Source organism: Mustela nigripes, chromosome 18 (genome assembly GCF_022355385.1).
Source record: "Mustela nigripes isolate SB6536 chromosome 18, MUSNIG.SB6536, whole genome shotgun sequence".
In the NCBI taxonomy this organism is placed as follows: Eukaryota; Metazoa; Chordata; class Mammalia; order Carnivora; family Mustelidae; genus Mustela; species Mustela nigripes.
Window position 1 is genome coordinate 27,241,598 of NC_081574.1, and position 17,536 is coordinate 27,259,133.

General features: G+C 36.0%; 1 protein-coding gene across 1 annotated transcript in view; it reads right to left on the minus strand.

Moving 5' to 3' along the window:
* Window positions 1-17,098, minus strand: part of TEX15 (testis expressed 15, meiosis and synapsis associated) — a 56,187-nt gene extending 39,089 nt beyond the window's left edge. The window contains exons 1-2 of the mRNA XM_059384207.1: window positions 16,960-17,098; window positions 5,962-6,127 (exon numbers count right to left, since the gene is read on the minus strand). Coding sequence (XP_059240190.1) covers window positions 5,962-6,127; window positions 16,960-17,098 — 305 coding nt within the window. The remainder of the gene's footprint in view (window positions 1-5,961; window positions 6,128-16,959) is intronic.
* Between the last annotated feature and the right edge of the window lie 438 nt (window positions 17,099-17,536).

Below are 17,536 nucleotides of genomic sequence, written 5' to 3' on the forward strand. Positions count from 1 at the left end.
AAAAAAAAAGAAAATACACACATACACAGAAACATCATGGAATATTATTCAGCAATAAAAACGAAGGAAATCCTCAGTCTGTGACAAAATGAGTGGACCTTGAGGGCATTGTGTTAAGTCAGAGAGAGACTAATACCATATAGTCTCACTTACATGTGGAATCTAAAAATATCAAATTCATATAAACAGCAGAAGATGGTTGCCAGGCCTAGAGATGGGGGGAAATGGGGAGATGCTGGTCAAGGATACGAACTTTATATCAATTATAAGATGAGTAAGTTCAGAGGATCTATGGGACAGCATGCTAACTGCAGTTAAAAATACTGTATCATCTACTTGAAAGTTGTTCTTAGAGCTTTGGGACGCCTGGGTGGCTCATTTGGTTAAGCCTCTCTCTGCCTTCAGCTCAGGTCATGATCTCAGGGTCAGGTCCCGCAGCTGGTTTCTTGCTTGGTGGGGAGCCTGCTTCTCCCTCTGCCTGCTGCTCCCCCTACTTGTGCTTGTGCTCTCAATAAAATCTTAAAAAAATAGAAGTTAGCGTAAAATAAATAGAATAGAGCTTTAATGTTCTCACCATAACAAAACAAAATGGCTAATTATGTGAAATAAAAGATGAATTAACTAACATCGTAGTAAACATTTCATAATATATATATATATATATGTATCATATTTCAATAAAGCTGGAGGGAAAAATTTTTCTAATTCACACAAGAAGTCTGGATAAGGCAGTGTAGTACTTTTCTACTGCTGCTGTAACAAATTCTTACAGACTTAGTGGATTGAAGAAAATCTTTTTTTAAAAAGATCCATTTATTTATTTTAAAGAGGGCAAACTAGGAGAGGGGAAGAGAAAGAGAGAGAATCCTGGAGCACACTTGTGGCTCAGGGGAGCTTGATCCCATGATTCTGAGATCCCATGACCTGAGCCAAAACCAAGAAGTTGGCCACTTAGTTGGCCAACTGAGCCACCCAGATGTACCAACAAATCAAGTTTATTATCTTTAAGTTAAGTAGGACATAAGTACAATAAGTCTCAATGGGTTAAAATAATGGTGTCATCTGTATTGTATTCCTGTCTCAGGGTCTGGGGAGGATCTCTTGTTCACAAAATTTAATCATTTGCAGATGGAGGACTAACATCCATTTCCTTTCTAGGCTGCTCCCAAGTTCTAGAAGTTACCTGCATTCCTTGAATCATAACATCTCTCTCCTCCATCTTTAAAGCCAGAAAAAGCAGACTGAATCCCTCTGAAATTTTTCTTCTGTCTCCTCTCTGACCCATTCTTCTGTTGTCCTCTTATATTTCTAAGAGCTCATATCATGAGCCCACTCATTCATATTGGGCCCACTCAGGTAACCAAAGATCATCACCATCTGCCAGTTTGTGATGTCAACCAGATCTGTGAAATCCTTTTTATTATGTAAAGTAACATATTCACAGATTGTAAGAATCAGGATGTGGGCATCTTTGGGGGTACACTATTCTACCTACAGAAGGCAGATTCTGAACTTACTCAGTTCCCCAACAATATTAAGAATTTAAGTTTCTCTTTCTCTGCCTTGATTCTCCACACTGCTGTCCACAGTTTTTATCTTTGTCTAGCTCCTTTAAGTCTTTAAAAGGCTGTCAAGCAGCATCTAGATCCTTGCATGCAGTCCTTAATAGAGACAGTGACTTCATCTCAGGATGTCCAGGCAAGTCTCATGCTGGGTTCTAACGAGCTATACAGACTAGGTTTGTACATCAATAAACCAATAAAAAGAATAAGACAAAGAACGGTTTAAATTATATAAGATGATTTAGAATTGTTAGAGATACTGCAGTCTACTAACTTGGTTACCTTTTATACACGTCCTTCTTCCAACATATATACTTTAAAAAGTATTCATGGCCACACAAAACACCTTCAATCAACCTTGCAGAAAGGGAACCACCCGAAGTGTCATCCAGTCACTGCATCTAACTTCAGATCTACACTGGGAGTAATATGCCTTCATTTCTAACAGGTGTGGATATAGATCTATATAGTTATCATCCATTCTGGTAATATATAGCTACAAGATTAAGTTATCTACACCCAAAAATACACTGTTAAAGGGAAAATAACAGGATAACTACAATTAAATTCAGAAAAGTGAAGAATGACACATTAATGGTATTAAATGGCTGTTAGCAACAGTACATCTCTTTAAAAAGAAGCTAGGATTCTCTACCCTCAAAATTCCAAAGACTAGGTAACCATAGCAAGATCATGTTTAGACAATGGTTGCAGTTAGAACTTTCAGTATCCTGGCAGCAAACCTCTGAAACCTTTGCACCCTCCAAGGCTCTGGATTTGAAATGGCCTTTACCGCACTACAATTTGAAACTATCCATTTCTTCCCCCCAATTGCATTTAAAATATATCTTTATTGTATAAACCTGAATACTTCCTATTTACCTTGTAGAAAATACTTAAAAGGAGGTATGGGAAAGCTAAAGGCAACAGAATTGTGCTTTGCAGCACGTATTTCCTGTTAAATCTTTTTAAACCCAAATTCAAACTAACTTTGGAAAAGATGAATTCTTTACTTCAAGCTAATCTTATGAAGCTGATCTGTGATACCAGATCATAAGAAGAAAGGCTCTTTCTTTTTTAAAGGCCTTTTGCGTCCAAGCAGGACACCTTAACATCCTGAATTTCTGTATAATATCGCCCCAAACCAAAGTCTCATGAAGTAAATATTTGTGCACAAGGTATAAAGGATTATCACCAACTTCTCAAGTTGGCACCCTTATGGCCCAGTCTTCAAGTTAAATCCATAGTGTAGAATCTCTTATTTGCCAGTACCCCTTTCCCAGTATACAATTCATTATCAGCTGGAATGCTGTTGACTTCAAGCACAAAAACTTGCTCAATTTGGCTAAATATAAGTTGACTACTTCTTATTATTATAATTATAAGAAATTCAGAAATCAGGCAGCCTTTATCAGGGTTGATAGATTTCATGGCTCCAGATATCAGTAAGGATCCAAGTTTTTTCCATCTCTTTGTCCTGCTGTACTCAGCCTTAGGGTCATCCTAACACTAGTCTTTTTATTACCTCACAAGGGTGTTATCAGTAACTTAAACACGCTTCCTTGGTTCACAAACGGCTTCTCTTTCCTAGAGACCTCCCAAACCAATCCATCTTGAGTGTGTTATTGACCCAAACTGATTTATTTCTGCCCACCCTTGGAACCAATCATTGATAAAGTAAATGAAATTAACCATAGATGGCTCAGACTACATCTGGAGTGAGACATAAACGGAGATATCAAGTACTAATTCAATCACAACATTAAGCCAGGTACTGACAATCTTTAAAATGATATCCTTTCATGTAAATTTGGAAATTTTTTAAAACAAAAAGGGTCAAATTGATACAAATAAGGCAATGGACTTAAGAATAATTCAGTTTCTCTTTTACCCATTAAGACTAGCTCAATTTTCTTAACTTTTCAAAGCATCTCTCAAAACTCTTAAGAATAATCAGTCCCAGGGGAACTTGGGTGGTTCAGTTGTTAAGTGTCTGCCTTTGGTTTAGGTCATGATCCTGGAATAGAGTCCTGCATCTGGCTCCTTGCTCAGCAGGAAGCTTGCTTATCCCTCTCCTTCTGCCTGCTGGTCCCCTTACTTGTACATGCGCGCGCGCTCTCTCTCTCAAGTAAATAAAATCTTTAAAAAAAAAAAAAGTAAATATTTCCTTGGGCTCAGGTCATGATCCTGGAGTCCCAGGATCGAGTCCTGCATTGGGATTCCTGCTCAGTGGGGAGTCTCCTCCTCCCTCTGTCCCTCCCCCTTCTCATGCTCTCTCATATAAATAAATAAAATCTTTTAAAAAAAAAAGAATAATCAGTCCCTCATCTGTGCACCTATATCTCTATTATTTTTTTTAAAGATTTTATTTATTTATTTGGTAAACAGAGAGCACAAGTTGTCAGAGAGGCAGGCAGAGAGAGAGGAGGAAGCAGGCTCCCCGCTGAGCAGAGAGGCCAATGTGGGGCTCGATCCCAGGACCCTGGGATCATGACCTGAGCCGAAGGCAGAAGCTTTAACCCACTGAGTCACCCAGGTGCCCCAGTCACCCAGACGCCCCAACCTATATCTCTATTATAACATTTTATTTTGTATTTGCTTGTATGTCTTTTAAACTAGAATGTGAACTCTTTAAGACAGAAAAAAACACTCATTGATCTTCAAGGGTTATCAAATATGATGTCTGACACAGCAGGTACTGAGATGTTTTAACAACTGATGGAATACACAGATTTTTAGATTTTTAATGCTTTTGCTGATTTCAGACTTAAGAAGTGGTAGATGGAATGCAGATAAGAAATGGAAATTGGTATCCTTTGGAGATACTTGTTTTGCTGAGCCCATAGATATAATAACTCCTCTAAAGAGAATGACAGAAAGAAAAGCCATGGGGCATCTGGGCAGCTTACTCAGTTGAGCGTCCAACTCTTGGTTTCAGCTCAGGTCATGATCTCAGGGTGGTGAGAGAGAGCCCGGCGCCAGGCTCTGTGCTCAGTGGGGAGTCTGCTTGAGATTCTCTTCCTCTCCCTTTGACCCTCCCACCACTCTCTAAAAAATAAATAAAATCTTGAAAAAAAGGAAGAAGAAACTCACGAAGCAGGTAAATCAGACAAAACCAGTATATGGTAGAAAGACCTATTAAATGAGTATAAAGTACTATGGGAAAAAATGAGTTTGTCTAATTGGACAAGTAACTAAGAAATCAGTATTTGCTGGGTGGTTGTTTATTTGCAATGTTCTAGCCTATCGTGTATTTTTGGGTAATTTTTCTTAATTTCTCTAACATCAACAGGTTGTAAATTAAGTGTTGGGCAGGGGAGCATTATGAAAAAGGACAACATTTTAAAATGCCTAAAAGAACTGAAGTCAAAGAATACCAGGAATTAATTTTTTATTAAACTCTTAATTCAATCTGGAAGTGGCAGGATATATCCAGTCCATTCCACTTTTGCTCAAAATTATTGTTTTTTAGATGACAGAAATGCTGTCAACTACATCTGTCATTTCTACCAATTCAAAGTGATGTCAGAGGGTAAGTATGTTTAAGACAAGAGGAATTAATTCTAAAACAAAAAAAAGAAGCCAAAAACATTCTAAAACAAGTTCTAACCCACACTTGGAACTTGTTTTAGAATGTTTTTGGCTTCTTTTTTTTTTGTTTGTTTTAGATGAAGCTACAGTTAGGTTTTAAGTTAAATGCCAATTAGTGAAGGAGAAAAAAAATCAGAATATGAAAAAGGTAAAATTGTGTTCACATAAGATCTAGATTAATAAATATAAAATGTTTACAATGAGAGCTCTGCATGTGCTTTTCTTCTTTCTTATAAAAACAAAATGGATTATACCTTCCCCAAAAGTATAAGCAGTACCTTTTAAAAAAATTATTAAACTAATTTAACACTCTGTTAACTATACTCAAATAAAAAAAAATTTTAGAAGAAAAAGTGGCTCTAGTGGAAGAGCTGGAAATAGCCAGATACGATTCTGCCAAATTATAACAACAGCTAAGTCTCTGAACAGTTGAATCAAGTGAAAAAAGTTATTTTCTGAATATTTTAACTATTTTACATTACACAGGAAGCACAGGGAATTTACAAAATGGGTGCTTAATAAATGTGCTGATGTAAGTTTCTGAAAAATTATCAAGATTAAAAAAATTACAAGTGTCTGAAATCTGTCTACATTAACCTGTAAAACTTATTAATCAAAATCTTACACTTAGCTCTTCACTATTACACAAGGCTATGAGAAGCCAACAAAATAATAATCTCTGTACTTATTTTCTTAGTAATACTTATGAAATTTCTACTCAAATGGTAGAAATTACTAATTCTTATGACTTCATAGAAAAAAATAAAAAAACCCAAATCTCAACCTTCTTTAGGTTATAGTAACTTACCTCTTAGAAGTAAAGTTTTTTTCCAACTCCTCATTGTGAACCAGTTTTGTATCCCCAAACCGCCATGATGATTGCAGATCACAGCCTAGATCAAGCTGGCACTGGGTAAGAGTATCATGTATGAAACTATACTCTCTAGTATTGGTGCAACAAGATGACAAGTAAACTAAAGATAAAGAAAAGGGACGTCGTTATTTGACTTTAAAACTACATCTTTGTACATCTACATAATGACATACATAACTATAATATCAAAACCAAAAATTGATATTGGTAAAATCCACATATCTTAAGATTTTACCAGTTTTACAGGCACCTGTGTGTGTAGTTCTGTGAAATTTTGTCCTTTGTGTAGATTCATGGCAACCACCATAATCAAGATACACTAGTGTTTCATCCCACAAAGATCTTCCTTGAGGTGTTTTAGAAATAGAATCATACTGATAACTGTATTCCCTTTTTCTGCCTCTAAATCTTGAAAACTACTATTCTCCATCTCTATAAATTTTGTCATTTCAAGAATGTGTTATAAGTAGAATGTTTTAGTTGTGACCTGTGGACATTGACTTTTTTCATTCAGGATAATCCCTTTGAGAACCAACTAAGTTGTTACTACAATAGATGTTTTCTTTTTATTGCTGAGTAAGTACTCTACGGTATGGATGTATCACAGTTTAACCACTCACTGGTTATAAACCTAAGTGGTTGTCTATTTTTGGCTATTACAAATAAAGCTTCTATGAACATTTGTGTATAGTTTTTTTGTGTGGATGTACATTTTCATTTCTCTGGGATAAATGCCCCCAAAGTGTAATTGGTGGGTCATTCGGTAGTTCCATGTTTAGTTTTTAAAGAAAAAAACTATTGAACTGTTTTTCAAAGAGTGGCTGAGGTATCTGATGTCTACCGGTTATATGACTTATTTTGTTTCTCCATATCTTTGCTAACATTTGGCATTGTTATTCTTTTAATTTCAGCTGTTTTAACAAATGGATAGTGATATCTCATTGTGGTTTCCATTTCCTTAATGGCTATGATGTTGAATATCTTTTTATGTTCTCATTTGCCATCTGTACATCCTCTTTGGTGAAATGTCTGTTCATGCCTTCTTCCTCACTAACTGGATTGATTAACCACCTTTTTAAGCTTACTAATGAGTTTTGAAAGTACTTTATATGTTCTGGATATGAGTTCTTTTCATATATGTGATTTACAAGTGTTGGCAAGGATGTAGAGAAAAAATAACCCTTGCGCACTATTGGTGGAAATGAAGTTCTTCAAAAATTAAAAATAGAAATACCATATGATTCAATAATTTCATTACTGAGTTTTCACCCAAAGAAAATGAAAACACAAATGTGAAAAGGTACAAGCACCCCCATGTTTGCTATAGCATTATTTACAGTAGCCAAGATACAGAAGCAGCCGAGGTGTCCAAGAATAGGTGAATGGGTAAAGAAGATGTGATACACACACACACACACGCATATCCATACACAAAATGGAATATTACTCAGCCATTAAAAAGATGAGATCATGCCATTTGCAACAACATGGATGGACCCAGAGGGTATTATGCTAAGTCAGTCAGAGAGAGAAAGACAAATACCATATGATTCCACCTATATGTGGAAAATTAAAAACAAAAAAATGAATAAACAAAAAGTAGAATCAGACCTATACATAGTAAAACTGATGGTTGCCTGAGGGAAATGGGATGGGGGGATGGGCAAAATGGGTAAAGGGAAATGGGAGATACAGGCTTCTAGTTAAGGAATGAATAAATCAGGGGGAGAAAATGTACAGAGTAGGGAACATAGTCAATGGTACTGTAGCAGTGTTGTATGGTAACAGATGGGAGCTATCCTAGTGGTGAGCACAGCATAATGTATAGAATAGCTGAATCACTATGTTGTACATCTGAAAATAATATAACATTGTGTATAAACTATACCCCCCAAACCCAAAAAACCCATTTTCTTCCATTCTAAGTTTTCTTTTCACTTACCTGTCTTTCAGAAAGTAAGTTTTTTAATAGGGATGAAGCCAATTTATCTTTTTTAAAAAGTTTATTTATTTTAGTGATCTTTATACCTAACATGGAGCTTGAACTCACAACCCCAAGAAGAGTTGCATGCTTTCCCAACTGAGACACCCAAGGGCTCACCCATGATTGATTTTGAATTATTTTTTGTGTGAGTTCGGGAGAAGTTCCTTTTCTTGCCTATGGATGTTGTCCAGTTGCTCCAGCAACATCTGATGAAAAGACTACTTTTCTTGATTGAATATAACTTTGTAAAAATTAATTGAAAGAAAATCAAATGAGCATATTAATGTGGGTCTATTTCTGGAATCTGTTCTGTTCCATTGATCTATCCCTCTGCCAATGCTGCACTATCTTGATTACTGTAGCTACATAGTAAGCCTTAGTACTGAGCAGAGTAATTACAAACAATTTTTTCTATTTCTAAATTGTTTAAGCTATTTCTAGTTTCCTTGCCTTCTCATGTAAATTTGAAAATAAATTTGTTTATTTAGAAAATGACTTGCCAGGATTTTGAGAAAAACTGCAATAAATCTAAATTCATGGAAAACCAGTATTTTCGTTATAACGGTTGAGTCTTCTAATCCATAGCACTGAGTCTTCTAATCTAGAAGTACACCTCCCTAATAACAAATCCTCCTTGATTTCTTTCATCAGCATTTGCAGTTTGTTTGTTTTTTTGTGTATCTGAGAGAGTGCCGTACAAGCAGGGTAGGGGAGGAGCAGAGAGAGAGGGAGAGAAAGAGAATCTTAGGCTCCATGCACAGGGTGGGGTGGCAGAGGGGAAAGGGGCAGAGGGAGAAGGAGAAGCAATATCCCTGCTGAGCAGGGAGTCAGATGTGGGGCTCCATCTCAGGACCCTGGGATCATGACCTGAGCTGAAGGCAGTCGCTTAACCAACTGAGCCACCCAGGTGTCCCTTGGGAGTCTGATGTTTAACCAACTGAGCCACCTATGTGCTCTAATATTTGCACTTAAAGCACAAAAACACTATACATGTTTTGTTAGATTTATAAAAATACATTTCAAGTTTTGGGCTATTATAAATGGCATTATGTTTAATATTTTGATTTTCATGTATTCTTAGTTAATATGTATTCAATTAATTTTTTTTTAATTGAAACAGCTGATATACAGTATTATATTAGCTTCAGATATACAACATAGTGATTCAACAATTATATACATTCAATATTTTATTCTTTTTTTACGGCTGAGTAATATTTGTTTGTGTGTGAGTGTACATACACATACTACACCTTCTTCATCCATCCATCCATCCATCCATCCATCCATCCAACACTCAGGTTGGTTCTACAGTTCTTCTATTTTGATCTTGTACCCAGGAAGCTTGATGAACTTATTAGAGAGGTATTTTTTCTTTTTTTTTTTTTTTTTTGTAGATTCTTTGGGATTTCCTATGTAGAGCATTATGTGACCTTCAAACAGAAACAATTTTATTTCTCCTTTTCTTATCTCTGTCTTTAAGTTAAATTTATTCCATTTTGCACTGGCTCCAATTTCCAGTACTATGTTGTTAAAATAGCAAAAGAGAAGGTTCTTGAAGTCTTCTCTTACAAAGCTTCAGTTGTTCACCTTTTAGTGATGTTAGCTCCATGTATCTTTCCTCCAGTTAAGGAAATTCCCCTGTTGTTATTTTGCTGGGTCTCTATCCTGAGTGTTGAATCTAGTTGAATGCTGAATTTAGCTGAGTGCTTTTTTTGTAGTAATTAATATGATCATGTAATTCCTCTTTATCCCTCAGATACAGATTCACTTTCAAATACAAAACCAGGCTTGCATCCATGAAATAAAACTCCTTTGGAGGTAGTGAAAAATCATTTTATATACAGTACTGCTGAATTCTTATATTTTGTGTAAGATTTCTGTGCCAGTGTTCATAATGCATATTGGTATGTGTTGTTCCTTTTTTTTTTTTTTGTATTACATTTGTCTGGTTTTAATACCAGGGTGATAGTGGCTTCATAAAATTATTTTCTATGTTCTGGAAGAGGTTCTGTAGAATTTGTATCAACTCTTTCTGAATTTTCTCCAGTAAAACCATCTGGGCCTAGAGATTTCTTTCCAACAGTGTTTTCAATTATGAATTCAATTTCTGCAATAGTTATAAATAAAGGTGTTTGAATAATCTACTTAGTATTGTGTGAATTTTATTACTTTGACTTTTGACAAACTGGTCCATTTCATCTAAGGTGTCAAGTTTATGTACGTAGATCTGTTCATAATATTTTTTTTTTTTTTTTTATTTTTGCCCGTTTTTTTTTTTTTTAATTTTTTATTTTTTATAAACATATATTTTTATCCCCAGGGGTACAGGTCTGTGAATCACCAGGTTTACACACTTCACAGCACTCACCAAATCACATACCCTCCCCAATGTCCATAATCCCACCCCCTTCTCCCAAACCCCCTCCCCCCGGCAACCCTCAGTTTGTTTTGTGAGATTAAGAGTCACTTATGGTTTGTCTCCCTCCCAATCCCATCTTGTTTCATTTATTCTTCTTCTACCCACTTAAGCCTCCATGTTGCATAATATTTTCTTTTTAACCTCTAAATACCATGGGTCAGAAATGTTATTTCATTTTATTCCTGATAGTGGAATTTGTGGCATTTGTGTCTTGTCAATCTTGCTAAAGGTTTGTCAACTTTTTAATCTTTTCAATCAACCAGATTTTTTGTTTCATTGACTTTCCTCCTTCTGCTTGTTTTGGGTTTGTTATTTTTCTTCTATTTTCTTAAGGTGAAACTGAGATTACTGTTATGAAATCCTTCCTATTTTGTAAATTTAATTCCAGTATAGATTACATACAGTGTTATATTAGTTTCAGGTGTACATATAGTGATCCAACAATTCTATACATTATTTAGTGTTTATAAGTGTGCTTTAAATCCCCTTCACCTATTTTACCCATCCACCTCCCCCCTCCCCCACTGCTAATCATAAGCTTGCTCTGTATATTAAGAGTCTGGTTTTGGTTTGTACCTTTGTTTTCTTAAATTCAACATTATGATTTTCTTAAATCATATGGTATTTGTCCTTCTCTGACTTATTTTGCTTAGCATTATACTTTCTAGATCCTTCCATGCTGTTGTAAATGGCATGATTTCATTCTTTTTTATGTCTGATTAATATTCCATTGTGTGTGCATGTGCATATATACCACATCTTCTTATCCATTCATCTAACAGTGGACACTTGGGTTTCTTCCAGAATTTGGCTACTGTGAATAATACTGCAGTAAACACAGAGGTGCATAGATCTTTCACATTAGTGTTTTTGTATTCTTTGGGTAAATACCCAGTAGTGATATTACTTGATAATATGAAATCCTTCCTATTTTCTAATGTATTTAGTGTTATAAATTTGTTAGCAATCCTTTAGCTGTGTCCCTCAAATTTGATATGTTACACTTTCATTTTTATTTGATGTACATTTTTATTTCCCTTGAAATCTCATCAGTAGTTGGAAATGTGTTATTTATTTTTCATTTCTTCAGAGACTTACATATTACTTTGTTAATTTCTACTTTGCATATGGTCTAAGAACACATTCTGCAGGACTCCAACTCTTTTAAATATGTTGAGATGTGTTTTGTGGCCCAACATATGTCTATCTAGGTAGGTGTCAAATCAGCATTTGAAAAGAATGTCTACTCTGCTGCTGTTGGGTGAAGTTATGTACAAATGTCAGTTACATTCTGTGGCTTGACAGTATTAAGTTCTTCCATATTTTTGCTGATTTTTTGCCTTTATGTGGGGGTTAAACTCATGGGGCCTGAACTTCACAACCCTGACATAAAGACCTGAGCTGAGATCAACAGATGGATGCTGAATCAACTGAACCACTCAAGTGCCCCAATTGCTGGTTTTCTGTCTCAACAGTTTTATTTTTTTTTATTTTAATTCAAGTTACATCACATATACAGTAGTATTGGTTTCAAATGTAGAATCTGGTGATTCATCACTTACTTATAATACACCCAGTGCTCACCCCAACAAATGCTCTCCTTAATGCCCATCGCCCATTTAGCCCATTCTCCCACCAGCCCACCCACCTTCAACCCTTAGTTTGTTCTCTATAGTTAAGAGTCTCTTATGGTTTGCCTACCTCCCTGTTTGTATTTTATTTTTCCTTCCCTTCCCCTATGTTCATCTGTCTTATTTCTTAAATTTCACACATAAATGAAATCATATTTTACTTTCTCTGATTTATTGTGCTTAGCATAATACACTCCATCTAGTTCCATTCATGTTGTTACAAATGACAAGATTTCATTTTTTTGACTGCTGAGTAATATTCCATTGGAGTGTGTGTGTGTGTGTGTGTGTGTGTACACACACATCACATCTTCTTTACCCATTCATCAGTCAATGGACATTTGGGCTCTTTCCCTAATTTGGGTATTGTTGATAATATTGCTATCAACATTGGAATGCATGTTCCCCTTCAAATCAGGATTTTTGTATCCTTTGGATATATACCTAGTAGTGCAAGTGCTGGGTCATAGGAAAGTTCTATTTTTAACTTTTTGAGGAACCTCCATACTGTTTTCCAGAGTGGTTATACCAATTTACATTTCCCCCAACAGTGTAGGAATGTTCCCCTTTCTCTACATCCTTGCCAACATCTGTTGTTTCCTGAGTTGTTCATTTTAGCCATTCTGACAGGTGGTATCTCACTGTCGTTTTGATTTGTATTTCCTTTATGATGAGTGATGTCGAGCATCTTCATGTGTCCATTAGCCATCTGGATATCTTCTTTGGAAAAATGTCTACTCATGTTTTCTGCCCATTTCTTAACTGGATTATTTGGTTTTTGGGGGGGGTGTTGAGTTTGCTCAACACAGGTTTGGGGGTGTAAGTTTGCTATAGATAATGGATACTAACTCTTTATCAGATATATTATTTGCAAATATCTTCTCCCATTCCAGAGGTTATCTTTTAGTTTTATTGATTGGTTCCTTCACTCTGCAGACACTTTTTATCTTGATGACTGATGAGGCTAAGACTTCCAGTATTATATTGAACAACAGTGGTGACAACAAATATCCCTGTCATGTTCCTGACTCTAGAGGAAAAGCTCTCAGACTTTTTTTCCACTGAGGATATTAGCTGTGGGTCTGTCATATATGGCCTTTATGATGTTGAGGTATGTTCCTTCTATCCCAACTTTCTTGAGAGTTTATATAGAGAACGGATGCTGTATTTTGTCAAATGCTCTTTTGGCATCTATCGAGAGGATCATGTTTTTATACTTTCTTTATTAATTTGGTGTATCATGTTGATTTGTAGATTTTGAACCACCTCCACAGCCCAGGAATAAATCCCACTTAATCATGGTGAATAATCCTTTTAATGTACTGTTGGATTCAATTAGCTAGTATCTTGTGGAGAATTTTTTCATCCATGTTCATCAGGAATATTGGTCTGTAATTCTTTTTATTGGGGATTTTGTCTGGTTTTAGTTATACCAATTTTTGAGAGAGGTGCACTAAAGTCTCCAACTACATTTCTTCTTTCAGTTTTAACAATTTTGCTTCATGCATATTGAAGCTCTGTTGTTTGGTGCATACTCATTGAAGTTTGCTATGTCTTCTTGGTAGACTGACCCTTCCATCATTATGCTCTATCTTTGTTCCTAGTAATTTTCTTTCCTCAGAAGTCTACTTTATTGAATAGTAATAAAGCTACTCTCACTTTATTTTGATTGTTTGCATGGCCTATCTTTCAGCTTATCTTTATTTTATTTTATTTTTTAAAAGATTTTATTTATTTATTTGACAGAGATAGATCACAAGTAGATGGAGAGGCAGGCAGAGAGAGAGAGAGAAAGAGAGGGAAGCAGGCTCCCTGCTGAGCAGAGAGCCCGATGTGGGACTCCATTCCAGGACCCTGAGATCATGACCTGAGCTGAAGGCAGCGGCTTTAACCCACTGAGCCACCCAGGCACCCGCAGCTTATCTTTATTTTATAAAAATGTGTATCACTATATCTGAAATGAATTTATCTACAGTATATATTTGAGTCATGTTTTTAATATATTGTGTCAACTTCTGTTTTTTAATTGGTATATTTAGATCATTGACACCTAATATAACAGATATATTGGGGCTTAAGCTTGCCATCTCTGTTTTTTTTCCCTTCATGGTTCATTCTCTATTTCATTTTCCTGACCATCTACGGATTGCTTGAACATTTAAAAAATTCATTTTTATCTATATTCATAAAAACTTTTAATTCTGAGGTTAACTGTAGATTCACATGTAGTTGTAATACATAACATAGAGAGAGCCTGTACCCATTCACACAGGTCCCTCCAAAGGTAGTATCTCATTTTATAATTATTTCCTCCAAATTCCTAGAGAATCACATCCCATAATGTTATAATTTTTCTCCAGTTGTCAGATACAATTAGAAAACTCAAGAGGGGGTGCCTACATGTCTTAGTTGGTTAGGCTTTGGCTCAGATCATGATTTTGGGGTCCTTGGATTGACTGTTGCACTGGGCTCCCTGCTTGGTAGGGAGTCTGCTTCTCCCTTTCCATTTCCTCCTGCTGGGGATCTCTCTCTCTTTCTCTCTCAAATAAATAAGAGAAGTCTTAAAAAAAAAAAAAGAAAAGAAAAGAAAAAGAAAACTCAAGAGAAGGATGGCCCAATTAAATGTCCCTATATTTTGACTCTCCCTATTGTTTGTTCTTCATTCCTAATGTTCCCAGATTTTTTATTTTGACCTTTTCTCTTTAGGGAATTTTGTTTAACCATTCTTTCAGGTTAGATCTGCTGATGTAAAATTTTTAGTTTACTTCATCTGACAATGTTTATTTCACTTCTGTTCCCGAAGTGTATTTCTGCTAGGGACAGAATTCTGGGTTGACAGCTCTTTTCTTTCTACACTTGAAAATGTGTCACTTCCTTTGGACTCTATGATTTCTAGTGAGAACTCTTCTGCCATTCAAAAAATTCTTCCCCTATAGGGGCAACTGGCTGGCTCAGTTGATAGAGTATGTGACTCTTGATCTTGGGGTCATGAACTCAAGCCCCTGCTGGAAGTAGAACTTACTTTAAAAATGTTTTTCTATCCGCCAAGAAGCCTGGGTGGCTCAGTTGGTTGGATGGCTGACCCTTGGTTTTCGACTCAGGTCACGATCTCAGGGTCCTGGGGTTGAACCATGTGTCAGGTTCTGCACTCAAAGAGAAGTCTGCTTGAGGATTTTCTCCCTCTCCCTCTGCCCCTTCCTCTGCATGCTCTCTAAAAAAAAAAAAAGTCTTAAAAAAGTTGTTTCCCTATAGATATATGGTTGCTCTAGTTGCTTTCGAGATTTTTCTCTCTTTAGTTTTTGGAAATTTGAACATGATGTGCTGTAGCATGGACTTTTTTGGGTTTATCTTATTTATTAAAGCTTATTCGGCCCTTTGACTATATAGGTTTTATGCCATTTTCCAAATTTGGGAGATTTTTAGCCAATATTTCCTCAAATACTTTTCCACACTCTTTCTCTTTTACTTTGGGGACACTGAGGACAAAGATGTTTAATCTTTTGTTATTGTTCCACATGTCCCTGAAGCTCTGCCAATTTTTTTCTATGTTGTTCAGACTGAGTAATGTCTATTGTTATTATCTTCGAATTCACTGACTCTTTCCAATGTCTTCTCAGTTCATCTCTGGAACCCATCCACTGCGTTATTTCAATGATTGTATTTTTCAGTTCCAAAATTTCTACTTGGTTCTTCGTTACATTTTCCATTTCTTTGCTGAGATTTTCTAGTCTTCTTTTGTTTCAAGAGTGTTCATAATTGCTTACTGAAACATTATAGTGGCTGCTTTAAAAGCCTTGTCAGATCATTCCAACTTCTGTTTCATCTGCCTATTGGCATTTGTGGATTATCTCGACTCATTTAAGTTGAGATTTTCCTGGTTGATGGTAAATGAATGATTTCAAAAAATTATATCTTGGTCATTTTGGATGTCAAGAGTAAGATACTCCGGATCATACTTAATCTTGGGTTTTAGCAATCTTCTACTGAAACTGAGCCAGCAGGACAATCTGCCAGTAGGGGAAGGCAGGGGGTAATCGATTCTTTAGTACCAGGTGGGACTGACATCCTGGCTCTCCACAGGGTCTCCAGTGACACTGTGGGGCTGCTTTATTACATAGAAGTCAATGCTCCTGACTCAGCCTCCACGAACAGAGTGGGAGAGGGATGGGTGCTTTCTAATAGGCAGGTGTGATAGAAGCCCAGGCTCCTTAGTTGGTCTTTATTGGCTCTACTCTAAGGGGTGGCTTATTATCATAGAGGAGGGGTAGAAAACCATGGACACTGCAGGGGCAGGGGATGGCAGGGAGGGGAACTTGTTACTGCCACGAAGGGGGGAAAGGTATAAGTGGAAGTCTAAGTCCTCCACTTAAGCCTGTGCTAACAAAGGTGTGCAGGTTATATTCCACCCCCTAGTTTTTTGTAGAAGTAAGGTATTTATTGTCAACCAGGTTTCTATTTCTCCAGGATGTGCCTTTCCCAGTTCTTGGCAAGGGAGAAGAGACTTTTTTGGGGGCTTTCTATGTCTGTTCCAGCTGGCATTCCTGGACTGTTGGCATCGAATCTAAGACATGGAGGAAACAAAAAAATAAAATCTAGAGAACTTACTGCAATGACATTCTTGATTTCCAGGGTTCTTAGCTGGTCCATTTTCTTCTCTAAACTTTTCAAAGTCTTCTAATATTTGTTTTATGATGATATCCAGAATTTTTAACTGTACTTATGAGATATGCCTGTTCCATGAACGTTTGTGTGTATACGTGTGTGTTTAAGGAATTAAAGGAATGACTTAACCAAATTTTATATAGTCAAAATAAGACAAACATAAACTAAGAATCAAAGAAATGCAGTAATAGTTATGAAATAAACCTATTTCTCATAGAGACAGTATATATTACCTTTCCCAGCTGTCCTTCTGATCTTGGGAATAGTGAATTTTTTCAGAGGATTGACTTCTACACCAGTAACTAATAAAGGTTCACCTGGTGAGTTCATTTTCCATAGTGTCTTGTGTTTAGCAATCTCTTTCATTTCCATTTTGTTGGTGGCCTAAAATCAAACCCAAATTATTAAACAAAAGGTCAATAAATACACAAAAGGCAATGGCAGTAAAAAGTTTAAAAATTCTTACATGGAATTAAATATATATTATTGGTCACATTCACAACCGATTCCAATCTCAATTTGCCAAGGTTACCGAAAATAAAAAATGAACTAACGACTTTAGCTTTTCTGTAATTTTTTGAATATTTATTTTATAGTTTCTAATAGTTCTTTTCTATGTAATTTATGTAACTATAATTGGATAAACCAAAAGTCTGTGTTCCTAAAAAGCTTAATAACTTCCAATTTTTGTTCACATTTGGTAAAATTCTTGGCAAACAGTCTATTTTTTGAAGTATTTTGCTGACACATTTCTGTGAATAGAATGATATTCTCTAAATCAGAATCTCTGCCTCGGAAGAAACTTACTAA